This window comes from Ictidomys tridecemlineatus, chromosome 2 (genome assembly GCF_052094955.1).
Source record: "Ictidomys tridecemlineatus isolate mIctTri1 chromosome 2, mIctTri1.hap1, whole genome shotgun sequence".
Classification (NCBI taxonomy): domain Eukaryota; kingdom Metazoa; phylum Chordata; class Mammalia; order Rodentia; family Sciuridae; genus Ictidomys; species Ictidomys tridecemlineatus.
In genome coordinates, this window is record NC_135478.1 from 113,654,532 (window position 1) to 113,668,591 (window position 14,060).

The window sequence follows — 14,060 nt, forward strand, 5'->3', positions numbered from 1 at the left end:
AGTGAGACTCCATTCCACTAGCCTGGTGCAGCCAAGAATACAAGGCTCCCTCCCTCTTCCCCAAGCTCTCACTCCAAGAATTATTTTCATAGGAGCCAAAGAACATCATCATTTTTTTATGCTACTTCCAGTTATGTATCACAGAGGTTAAATTCCATATTAGTATGGCCATAAGATGAGGGTTCCAGCCACTGTTGGTGAAATAGACTTTACCTTTGGCAAAGCACTGTTGAGAATTCTGGAGTCCCAATCACCCTTGCTGTGGCTTAAAACGCAGTGGCTTCATCTGGGAGAGACAAGCTGAGGACCTGAGTGTACTGGACGCCCAGCACTTAGTTCCCAAAGCAGCAGTGTCACTCAGAGAAAAGCATGTTACTATTCCAATCTCTAGCGTCTGATCTGTGACTCAAGAGATTTTTCTTTTTCCAAGGGAGAGAAGTGCAGAACAAAACAGATAACTCCTTCCAAGGATAGTGACTTTATTTGCAACAGAGCATGGAAAAGTTTAAAGCTAAGGACATGCTCAAATATAGTGGAGCTTGTATTGAAAAGCAATTGAGAAGAGATTGGTAGATTCATTGGAGATAAAGGCTACATTTATAGTTTGACAACTTCACAGCAAAGAATCAAGTAAACAGGTAGTTGAGAAAAGCCCTTCTAGGGTAAGAACAAATTTTAAACACTGGAAACTCAGAAACATCCCTTCAAAAGAGCCCAAATTTGACTGAATTAGACTAAAGGACAGTTTCTGGCTGAGGCATTTTTGAAAACATAGCAATCACTAGTAATTAGTTGAATTTAAAACCTGAGAATGGTCAGGGAAAGAGATAATCAAAGAAATGTCATGATAAAACCCACCATCATCCCAGGGTGACTGTGGACATACGTCAGGCTGCACCCCTGAGTATCAACATCAGATATTTAATACTGCAGCAGAGAATTAAATTTCATTAAAATAATCTAACTAGTCACTAAACAAATAAATGAAGAAAATATAATGATGAGTCCAGGAAGTGGAGGCTGGACCAGAACAACAGTTGCTATCTAAAATGTCAATTCTCAAACAAAAAATTTTGGGACATGCAAAGAAACAGAAAGTATGACTTGAAATATGCAAAAGAAATGGGTAATAGATAATGCCTATGAGACTAGTCAGATGTCAAATAAGACAGGCAAATATTTCAAAATAATCTTATGTGTTCAAAGAATTAAAGGAAACAATGATTAAAACACTGAAGGGAGGTATAATGATGAAAATGTCACATAGATAATGTCAATAAAGAGATAGAAATTATAATAAGTACCAGTGGTAATTCTGGATTTGAAAACTACAATAACTGAAATGAAAACTCACTAGAAAAGTCAGCAGCAAATTTAAACTGATAGAGGAAAGAATAAGAATAACTGGCAGTTAGATCAATAGAGATAGTGACATTTTGAAAAAAGAAAACTGATAAGTGCCTCAGAGAAATGTAGGACACCATTAAGTGTATCAACATAAATATACTGAGAGTACCAAGGATGAATAAAGAGAAAGAAGCATAAAAAAATTGAAGAAATAAGGACTGAAAACACCCCAAATGTGTTTTAAAACAATAACTCACATGCACATTCAGGAAACTCAACAAACTCCAAGGAAGACAAAAGAAAAGAGATCCACAATCAGACATATCATATTAAAAAAATGTTGAAAACCAAAGACAAGGAGAAAAATTTGAATATCAATGAAAGAAAAAATAACTCATTGCTAGCAGGGGGACCCCAGTAAGGCAACAGCTGTCTTCTCAGCAGAAACAATGGAGATCATGAGACTGGGGTTGTGGCTAAGCTGTAGCAGGCTCGCCTAGCACCTGCAAGGCCCTGGTTTCGATCCTCAGCATCACATAAAAATAAATAAAGGTACTGCGCCCAACTACAACTAAAAAAAATATTAACAACAACAACAACAAAAAAGCCACAAAAAACAATGGAGGCCAGTGAGGTAGTGCAACATATTCAAACTGCTCAAGGGCAAAAACAAAAAAGCAAAAACTGTCAACCAAGAACCAAGAATTCTTTATCCATTCAATAAAACTCTCTTTTAAAAACAAAGGTAAAGGGGTTGGGGATATTGCTCAGTTGGTAGAGTGCATACCCCAAAAGCACAAGGCCCTGGGTTCAATTCCCAGCACCCAAAACAAAACAAAACAAAACAAAAACAAAAACCTAAAACAACAAAAAACAAAGGTAAAATTAAAAAATTCCCAGAAAACAAAACTGAGATAATTTGTTGCTAGCAGACCCATCTTAGAAGAAATATAGTCATGCACCACATACCACCATCTCTTAGAATGACAGGTCTAATAATCATTTGTGAGGAAATTCAAGAAATGAAGTAATAAAAGGCAATATGAAAAAATCAATGAATTCAAAATATGATTCTTTGAGAAATCAAAAAAAAATTGATAAAACTTTAGCCAGACTGACCAAGAAAATAAGAGCAAAGACTAAAATTACTGAAATCAGAATGAAAAAGACATTATTATTGACTGTACAAAAATCAAAAGACTATAAGGGAATATTATGAAAAATTTTGTATCAACAAATTAGAAGAAATGGAAATTTCCTAAATTATTAAAATACCCAAACTGACAAATAAAGAAATAGAAACTATGAATACATTTATAATAAGTGAACAGACTGAATTAATAATTTTAAAATTACCCACAAAGGAAAGCCCAGCTCCTGAGAGCTTCACCACTGAAGTCTACCAATCTTTTGTTTTGTATATTTTAAAAAAATTTGTTTTTACTTATACATGACAGTAGAATGTATTTTGACATATTATACATACATGGAGTATAACTTCTCGTTCTTGTGGTTGCACATGATGTGGAGGCACACTGGTTGTGTATTTATATACGAACATAAGAAAGTTATGTTTGATTTTCTACTGTCTTTCCCATTCCCAACCCCCTTCCTTCTCCCCTCTGCTCCTCCCTCCCTGCCACCTATTGTGAGTCAGCATCTCTGTATCAGAATATGCAGCCTTTGGTTTTTTGAAAGTAGTTTATTTTACTTAGCATAATAGCCTCCAGTTCCATCCATTTACTGGCAAATGCCATAGTTTTATTCATCTTTATGGCTAAGTAATATTCCATTGTGTATATGTACCACATTTCTTTATCCATTCATCTATTGAAGGGCATCTAGGTTGGTTCCATAGCTACGCTATGAACATTGATGTGGTTCTGTCACTATAGTATGCTGATTTTAAGTCCTCCGGATATATGCCAAGGAGTAGGATAACTGGGTCAATTGGTGATTCCATTCCAAATTTTCTGAGGAATCTCCACATTGCTTTCCATAGTTGTTGCACCAATTTGCAGTCCTACCAGCAACGTAGAAGTGTACATTTTTTTCCCACATCCTTGCCAAAATTTATTGTTACTTGTATTCTTGATAATTGCCATTCTTACTGGAGTGAGATGAATTCTCAGTAGCTTTAATTTTTTTTTAAAGAGAGAGAGAGAGAGAGAGAGAGAGAGAGAGAGAGAGAGAGAGAGAATTTTAATATTTATTTTTTTTTTAGTTTTCGGTGGACACAACATCTTTGTTTGTATGTGGTGCTGAGGATCAAACCCGGGCCACAGGCATGCCAGGCCAGCGCGCTACCGCTTGAGCCACATCCCCAGCCCAGTAGCTTTAATTTTTATTTCTCTAATTGCTAGTCATGTTGAACATTTTTTCATATATTCGTTGACCATTCATATTTCTTCTTCTGTGAAGTATCTGTTCAGTTCCTTTGCCCATTCATTGATTGGGTTATTTGTGGTTTTTTTTGGTGTTAAATTTTTTGAGTCCTTATATATCCTGTAGATTAATACTCAATTTGAGGTTCAGGTGGCAAAGATTTTCTCTCATTCTGTAGGCTCTCTTCATGTTCTTGATTGTTTCCTTTGCTGTGAAGAAACTTTTTAGTTTTTAAAATCCCATTTATTGATTCTTGATTTTATTTCTTGCACTTCAGGAATCTTGTTGATGAATTCAGTTCCTAAACCAATATGATGGAGATATGGGCCTACTTTTTCTTCTAGTAGGTGCAGGGTTCTACCAAACTTTTAAAGAATTAATACCAACTCTTTCAAAAAGTAGAAGAGGAACAAACACTTTTGAACTCATTTAATGAAGCCAGTGTTACCTGATATTAATACCACACAAAGATATCACAAGAAAACTATGGCTCAGTATCCCTTATGAATTGGGCACAAAAATCTTCAATATAATACTAGCAAACAAAACTCAGCAGGACAGCATGCGAATGCGGGCACACCCCCCCCCCACACACATTTTTTTCTTTTTTTAAAATCTTATAAGTTTATCTTAGTAATTTTGTTTTTCTGGAGAAACCTGACTAGTACACCTGCTGAACTCCTTTATTGTAATAGATTTTTAGTGGATTCTTTAGAATTTTTTATAGATAAGAACATCCCTTTTCAATTTGGATACCTTTTCTTTTCCTATCTCATTGGCCTGGCTAGAACCTCCATTACAATGTTGAATAGAAGTGACAATAGTATTTATTTCTGATCTTGGGGGGAGAAGCATCTATTCTTTTACCATTAGGTATGATATTAAGTATTTTTCAGGATTGATGCCCTGTATCATGTTGAAAAGGTCATTGCCCTTTCTAATTTGCTGAGTGCTTTCTTTAAGTCATTAAAACAGTGTTGGATTTTGTCAAATGCTTTTTCTGTTTCTTTTGATAGAATCATGTGATTTTTGCTTTTTATTGTTTTACATAATGTATTATATTTATATTTGTATTATATTTATTAATTTTCAGATATTAAATCAAGCTTGGTTATAGTGTGAGCTTGTGCATGCATGCATGTATATATGTTGCTGGATTTATATACACTATTTGTAAAGACACTTATTATAAGGAATTTGCTCATGTGATTATGGGGACTGGCAAGTCTAAAAAATCTACAGTGTGTGTCAGCAGACTCTAGAGGGATGAAAGCCAATGTTATAATTTCCTGTAGGCTGGCAGGCTAGTGACCCAGGAAAGTCAATGGTGCAGATAAGACCAAAGGCAGTTTGCTGGAGATTGCCTCTTGTTTAAGGAGGCCAAACTTTTTGTTCTTTTCAGGCCTTCAACTATCTGAAGACCATGCACATTATGGAGTGCTGATTTTACTTTACTCAAAGTTCACTGATTTAAATATTAATTTCATCTAATTACACCCGTGACAAATCAATCCTCTCAACAAGGTTTCAGGATATAAAATTAGCACATAAATTCATCTGTAATTTTATACACTTATGATAAATAATCTGAAAATGAAATTTAAAAATTCCATTCACAAAAATATCAAAAGAATAACATACTTAGGAATAAATTTAACAAAATGAATGCAAAATTTATACTCAGGAAATTGTAAAACATTGCTGAAAGAAATTAAGGAAAATCCATGTAAATGGAAATAGAAAGGGAGAAAATATTCATAAATTATGTATCTGAAAAGGTATTCTACCCAGACTTGATAAAGAACTCTTATACCTCAACAATAAAAGGAAAAAAAAACAACATAAAATGAGCAAAAGATCAGAATCAATATATCTCCATTAAGATATATAAGTGGATAATAAGCACATGAAAAGATACCTCACTTTGTTAGTCATTAGAGAAATGTAAATCAAATCCACGATGAGTGACCACTTCATACCCAGAATCAAAAAGTGAGACACATGTAAGTAAGAATGTGAAGAATTGAAACTCTCATACACTGATGTTGGAAAAGTTAAAAAAAAAAAAAAGGTGCAGCCACTTAGAATCCAGTTTTGGAATTCTTCAAATGATTAAACCATAGGGATTTGGTCTATTTATCTTTGTGCATGTGACCTTTGTACTGTGACTCAAACATGGTAGGCATCAATATAAAATTGTTGGCTGAATAAATGCTAATAATTTATGGTTATTACAATATATTCAATTATTTTAAGCTTTCTTCATGGTAAGTTTCAAGTAGCCTTGTTTAAATGTCAAAATAATGTTTTTAGCTTAATGATTCTGTTTGTTCTGTATTTGGTTATCAGAGCAGGAAGAGCCTCTACTGTGCAGGATGAAGCACACTTGAGATGGGACTCCATAAAATACATAGTTGTTTCTAACTTTTCTTTACCACTGTCTGAAGGATTGGTCTTCTGAAGTCTTAGCTCTCAATTTGGATTTCCTAATATAAATGCTAGAAGAATTACTTGCCATGATGCCTAGATTTGTTATAAGCATAATATCATCAGTATAACAATAGACATTTAGCTTCAAATGGAAATCTAGAAGGACATACAACAGTATTAGATAACCTAGCAAACTGATTATAGTTCTAGACAAATAACATAATCATTATTTTCTCCAGTGTGTAATTGACCAAAAATCTGAATTGAAATAAAAACTAATATCACACTGGGCTTTGTGAGATGATAACACACGCTGGAGATTGAACCCAGGGCCTTGAACCTAATAAGCATGCATTCTACCACACATCCCCTAGAAAGCACTTTAAAAAGCAATATCATAATAACATTAATTTAAAAAGCAATGCAAATCTTCTAACTGCCTTTCCATTCTACATATTCATACACACACACTCACATATTTTAAGGTGGGGTTTAACTCCAGGTATTCATACTTTTTGGTATGAAGTTATTCATTGGAGTTTTATTGATTTGCCTGCCCTGTGCCTGCAGGGGATTGAACCCAGAGTCACAAATGCTAAACAGGTACTCTACTACACGCAGCAGAAGTTTTTCTTATAATTAAAAACAAAACAAAACCCTTGTGTTTCTGCAGTTATTTCTCCACCACTTTTAGAGAAAAAAAAAGATATAGAAAGTTTCTATAATCTTTGGAGCAAACAAAAATTTCTTAAGCAGTACCCTAAATTGCTCAATGTAGTAATTCATAAATTGAATTACATTAAAATAAAGAACTTCTATTCATAAAACACCTTATTAAGGGAGTCAAGATAGTATTATATTGTGTGCACATATCAATATGTAATAATGAATCTCATCATTATGTACAACTGTCATGTACCAGTAAAAACTGGAAAAGAAAAAATAAGATTAAGAGGCAATTTATAAAGTTAAAAAGATATTCAGCATATATTATCTGACAAAGGATTTATATGCAGAATTTCTATAAATCAATAAAAATGAAAGATAAATAAAAAATAGCAAACAACATGAACTGATAACTTCACAAAAGAAGATATACAACATGGCCAATAAATGTACAAAAAGGTGCTCATCTTCATCAGGCATCAGAGAAATGTCAATTAAACCATGATGACATACCATTGCATACTCACCAGAATGGACAGAAGTAAAAAGGTGGAAAATGCCAAGGGTTGGTGAGGATGTGATCACACTTTCATACACTGATGGAAATATAAATTGGCACAACCATTTTGGAAACTGTTTTGTGGTGTCTCTTAAGACTAAATGTATGCATACCCTTTGACACAGCAATTCTACTCCTGGCAATTCTATTCCCACTACATATTTCACTAAAACACACGTTCCAGATGTCTGAGCAGTACTAATCATAAAGGCCCCAAATTGAAAATCACTCAAATGCATATCAACAGTGGAATGATAAATTATGATAATGGTCTACAACAATGTGTAAAAATATGCATAAATCTTACATTATAATATCAACTAAAGTGACAGCTCATACTATGTGATTCTACATCTATAGAATAATCAAGAGAAACGAATGGAAGTCAGGACAGCAATACTCTTGTTGAATGAATAGTGACTGAAAAGTAAGAAGTTTCTGGAAGGATGGTACTATTCTGTTTCTTGGTCTGACTGTTGATTTCACATGTTTATTCAGTAGAGCTGGGACAAGGCATGGAAAGCAATATACTCAGAGAGCACAATTTAAGCTCACTCTTGGCACCTGAAAGCAACCTTAAAATGTGTATCCTTAGGCCAGTAGAGCAGAGAAAGGAGACCAGGGAGAGGGAGAAGGGGAGGGAATGGGAGTTACTAGGGAATGGAAATGACCAAATTTTGTTATTTGCATGTATGAATATGTAACAACAAATCCCACTGTTATGTACAATTATAATGTGCCAATTAAAGATTTTTAGAAATTAGAAAAAAAGGTTCCCCTAAGCATCTTATTTGTCTTACCCTTCTACTAGACCTAGTATTCAGTTTGTGAATATTTATTGAAATATATTATTATGACATATATATTTTATGTATATAGATTATGCTTAAATTTAACAAATGTTAACGGGGTCTAGTCTACCTCAGACCATAAATGAAAACAAACTTTTAATGATCTAAATGTGATGTGGGCATAGTGGACAATACCTATCATCTCAGCTACTCAGAAGTCTGAGGCAGGAGGATAGTAAGTTTGAGGCCAGTCTGAGAACCTAGTTAGGAAAACAAAACAAAGAAAGGGCTGAGGATGCATCTCATTGGTAGAGTGTGCCTGGGTTCTATCTCCAGAACTGCAAAACAAGTAAACAAACACTTAAATGTGGGTATGGGATGTGGCTTAGTGTTAGGGTGGTTGCCTAGTATGTGCAAGGCTTTGGATTCAATTGCCAGTACTGGGGGGAAAAATAAAAGGAAGAAAGGAACAAAAATTAAAAACCTAAATGTGAAAAGAAAAATTTTAAAACTTTCAGGATAAAATACAGGAGATTGTTATTAATGCCTTCAGGTAGAAAAGGATTTCTTGAGATACCCATAAGCACATATTAAAGAAAAAGAATAAACTACATTAAAATTAAAAAACATTTCTTTATCAAAGACCTTTTAAAGATAAGTTAAAAGACAAGCACAAACCTGAAAAAAATATTAAAACACAAATAAGTAAAAGAAAAATTCAGAACACCTTTTAAAAGTCGATGAGGAAAAAATAAATAATAGAAAAATGTATGAACCAGGCATAGTGGTGCATGCCTGTAATCCCAGCAACTCAGTAGGATCACAAGTTCAAAGTCAGCTTCAGAAATTTGGCAAGGACTTACAAAACTTAGTGAGACTCTGCCTCAAAATAAAAAAATAAAAAAAAAAGACTGGGGGTATACCCTGGGTTCAACCCCTGGTACAAAAAAAAAAAAAAAAAAAAGAAAAAAAATGTATGAAAGACTTGAACAGCTACTTTCTATAGAAGATTGGACAATAAGAAGATTCTCAAACTCACTGATAACCTGGGAAATTAAAATTACAATAATGAGGTTGTACTCCTACCTCAGATCTAGCAAAATGTCAGAAGATGTAAACTCTGACAATATCAAGTGTTGGCAAGAACATAGGGATTCTCCTTCACTGTTGGTGGAATATAAATTGGTACAATCATTTTGGAAAATAGTTTTGTGTTACCTAATGAAGTTTAAAATGTGCAAGACTAGAACTCTCTGATATAATCCCTAGAAATATTCTTTCACATGTGTACCAGGAGATGTGTACATGAATGTTTCTAACAATTAAAAAGAAATAACTTCAACAAGAGTAGGATATTAGCTGGGCATGGTGGCACACACGTGTAGTCCTAACACTTAGGAAGCTGAGGCAAGAAGATCACCTAAGCCCAGGAGTTCGAGACCAGCCTGGGTAACAGAATAAGACCCCATCTCAAAAATGAAACAAAACAAATGAGTAGAATACATTACAACAGTATAAATAAAAGAAAAACCACACATAATGGATGAATCTCAGTTGTGATGGTCAAGCTAAGGACTAAAATCATAGAAAAATACTTGGAGTATTATTATTTCTACATAGAAATTTTAAAAGGGCCAAAATATTGGTAGATGATAAAACTAAAAAGACCAAAGGAAGGATTATAAAATAACTCAGGATGCATTTATCTTTAGAGATACGTGAAGTGCATTAATAAAGGGATACCTGGTGGCTTCTAGTGGTAAATTTCTACTTCTTGGCCTGTGTGGGTATACAGATGTTTTCATTATTCTTTAAATGGTACATATAACTTTTGTGTACTCTCTTTGATGAATTATGTTTCAAAATACAGTAATTTTTAAAAGCAATAAGGTTAAAGTTCTACATATGTACACATGCGTATAAACATTTGTATTTTCCATGAAGTAAAACCAAAGGAATCTTTAGTAGAAAAATGTCAGTAGCACTTCAGTATATTTGCATTCTCTCATATGATTGGCTGGTTGAGAGAGAAACTAATATCAAATATAAGTTTACCATGAAAGCCAGATCTTTGTACATATAGTTTCTGTTAAATATATACTTGGAAAATGTCATCATCTGCCTCATTTAATCTATTAATTAAAATATACTTTTCTAGGCTGTCTTATTTAAATCTTATTTGGCAAACATGAAATTCTTAATTTTTTTAAGGATAAAAATCCAGTTGAAATCTGTTCATTCTTTTCTTAACCTTTATTTATTTTTCTTAGCCTTTCTATGTTAGCTATATCTTCCTTGAGTAGAATAAGAGAAGAAAACTGTACCAAAAATCTAAAGCCTTTTTCATGACTGACATTGTGAAGATACTAAAAATGAAAACAAAACAAAACAACCTTGTTGTTCGTTTGGTTGTATTATTTATATTAATTCAAGTAAGACTGGGACTTGTTTTCCATGCAGTAAACATATATATCACTGAGTTAAAGATCTGGAAAGAACCTTCAGAAATTACCTAGTAGTCATCTTCTGTAAGTAGGACTCAGATTATCTCAGGCAAATAAGTTATATTCCTAATCTTAAAATGTCTCCTGAGAAGATTTTAAAAATGTGTTTGTCTCACAACCCTTTTAATACAATGTCAGCCTACAGTTAGCAGCCAGTAAACAGTAAGTCAACAGTATAGATTTACCTAGGGCACAGTGGGGCCCTAGCAGTACCCAACTCTAAAGTCTCTATGCAAAAGGCAAGGTAAGGGGCTCAGAGTCCTGCCTGTTCAGCTCCTTTGGCTGCAAACCCATTAGCTCCCTGGCTTTCCCCAGTGATCTAGACCCAAAGCTTGTTTCTCCACATAAACAAGTGCTAACATTTTGTTTTCACTCTGATTTGGGTTAATCCACAAACTTTCTTTCTTGGCTCCTTCCCACTTGATTATTCCAGAAAATCAAGAGCTGATTTGTACATGTATTTGATATGAATAGACACCTAAAATATTTGTAAGTCCTAAAAATATGTCACTTATGAAAATTAGAAATATATTGGGAAATATTTTTCTCCTAATCATGGGCAATAGGCAATTTCATCTAAAAACATATTTCTTTCTTGAGGCCCGTACTTTTTTTTTGGTACCAGAGATTAAACCCAGGGGTGCTTAACCACTGAGCCACATCCCCAGCACTTTTTTGTATTTTATTTAGAGATAGGGTCTGTCTCATTGAATTGCTTAGGACCTTGCTAAGATGTTGTGGCTGGCTTTGAACTTGTGATTCTCCTGCCTCAGCCTCCATAGCTGCTGGGATTACAGGTGTGAGTCATCTCACCTGTCCTGGCTAGGACTGTACTTTTTTAGACTAAAAAATCCTTGCTGTCAAAACTAGTTTTGTTTCAGTTTTTATACCTGGCATGCTCCACTGGACTGTTGTTACTGTGATATGACCTGTATGCAAAGTGAAAAATGTCAGTTGTATTTAACTGAAGAAATGGAGGCTCACTAAAACTTGGCCTTACTTGATTGTTGTACTCCTCTTCTTCATCATCACAGTCTAGACCCTGATGGACAATTTCAGTAGTATTATTCTCCTGAAACAGATTGTTCTCCAAATCAGATAATCTGGCTGCCTCCGTAGTGACTTTTACTTTCATGCTATGAAAGCCTGTGGAGACCAATCCCACTTGCAGATTGACAGGTTCCCCATCAAACAGCAAGAAGTGTGAATTCACCCCTTCTTTAAAACCAGGTGGTTGGTAATCATGTGGAGTCACTGCAAAATGAAAAGGGCAAAAAGCCATGAAACTTTGTTTCAATAGAAGCCAGATTAATATTTTAAGTATAGCAACAGGTATCTTTCAGATGTTTGTAAAATCCTTCTATTAACATAAAATATTAGTTTAGTACTTAAGAAGAATTTAAATAAAGGTCTCCACCTACCTGAATTGTAGTAATGGAGTTTCATAGTAAGTATAACATCATTAGGAAGGGGTCCAAGGTTCTGCATCAGTATATATAATTTACGAATCAGTAGTACACTGGCCTTCTTGATATCTTTACTATTTGTTCCACTTTCAAAGCTTGTACTACTGCTATAATCACATAGAAAAAAAGGTATACTTTTCAATCATATGCAATACTGACAATATATTCCCAAAAGAACACAACTTTTGAGTATATGATCAAATAAATATAAACATCTAGACATTTGGGAGAAAATTTTTAGATTATAAATTAAAGGAATAATTATACTCTTTCAATGCATATACAAAGGACTTCTAAAATAATATGTTCACCTAAAGCATTTAAAATATGACCTTATTTTAAAAAATCTGCTTATTACAAATAACCACATGTCATAATAATGAGAACACTGGATTTGGAATTAGGTATCCTGGCATCTAATATCATCTCTGCTGTTAACTAGCTGAATGTCTTCAGTCAAATCATTGAGATACACTTTATTGTTTATGTCATTTGTAAGATAAGCTTACAGACATTTCTATAACTCCCTAACCATAAAATCAGTTACTAGCTCTGTATCTACCATCTGGTTATCTCTCAAAGGCATCCCATCCTCACACTTGCAGGGATTACCCCAATGGGAATCTTAACTATTCTTCCTCCTTTCCTTTATTTCCACATTGCAAACCATTTTCCATACCACTGACAAAATAATAATCCTAATAGGAAAATATGCTCATATCACCTTCATGCTTAAAATTCTTCCATTAAATTAATAACCTTTCAATCAAATAAAGGATGGTGTATAATGCCTTTAATGTCCATTCATACTCTTCTCTATTCTCACCAGCAGCTACTGTCCAATTTCCTCTCAACCACGTGCATTTGCTGTTCATTCCACCTGTATTGTGCTTTTCTATTTCTCTTCTAAAACCTAATGCAATGTATCATCTTTTCAAAGAAGTCTTCCCCTATAATCCCCACAGCTTTCCCCTTAGGAGAACTGTTTGTCCCTCACTAAGCAGCAAGTGACTGTATATTTCATCAGTATCTTTCATTCAATGAATATGAATGAACAAGTTGGACTAAATTACCTTCCAATTCTAAACTTTTTTTCTCTCTGAAATTTTCTTCTCCAATTAGTCTCATATTTGAGTAGTTTTGGGGAAGAGCTATGATTGTTGGTATAATTGCACAGTGTTGAAAAATAATCCTAAGTAATTGAACTATTGAGTTTTCCCCTAACTGATCTTTAGAGGCAGTGTAAATTCATAAAGCAAACCTTTATTAAGCTTCTCCATCAATTTCAAACAACTTAGCTTTGTCTGCCAGAATTTAACCAATTTAAACAAGGTAACCTGAGTGAAAGGCTATATAGTCAGGTGGCCCAGGGGATCCTCCAGGATTCATCAGTAAAATCATTCAAAACTCTGATGTAAACAAATACTATTTTTTGGCTTCTAGGAAATTCTAATATGTATTATTTTCTTGACTCCCTAATATCTGGAAGATTTGGCCATTTTTATTTTACTGCTTACCTCTTGGCATATGTGTCTTTAAAACCAAAGAGATTAATCTGGTTGCCAGGGATATTTATATTTGAGTTTTAGAGAGTAAAAACAACAGCTTTATGTGAGAAAATATGTGTAAATGTGAATATAATTTGTAAAATGCTATACAAACGTTAGCTAGTGATGATTAAAATTTTAACTCTCATTTTTGGAACTTTGTTCTCACATTTGAGTATTGCCTATAAGTTTTATAAATGAGGGAATAATTAAGGAAGTGAGTATTAGAGAGAAATCGTCAAGCTCCAGAGAGCTAATAATAGAGAAAAGGGAGAATTCTGCCACATTTCTCTTAAATTCATTCCTTTTGGAGATATCCATCTCCCTTACTTGGAGCACTCCACTACCTAGGGCTTTTCACTATC

The 14,060-nt window shown here is 34.0% G+C and overlaps 1 protein-coding gene across 1 annotated transcript in view; it reads right to left on the reverse strand.

Annotated features, from left to right (window-relative positions):
- Positions 1–14,060, reverse strand: part of Hormad2 (HORMA domain containing 2) — a 74,716-nt gene that overhangs the window by 31,445 nt on the left and 29,211 nt on the right. The window contains exons 9-10 of the mRNA XM_078039625.1: positions 12,104–12,255; positions 11,683–11,936 (exon numbers count right to left, since the gene is read on the reverse strand). Coding sequence (XP_077895751.1) covers positions 11,683–11,936; positions 12,104–12,255 — 406 coding nt within the window. The remainder of the gene's footprint in view (positions 1–11,682; positions 11,937–12,103; positions 12,256–14,060) is intronic.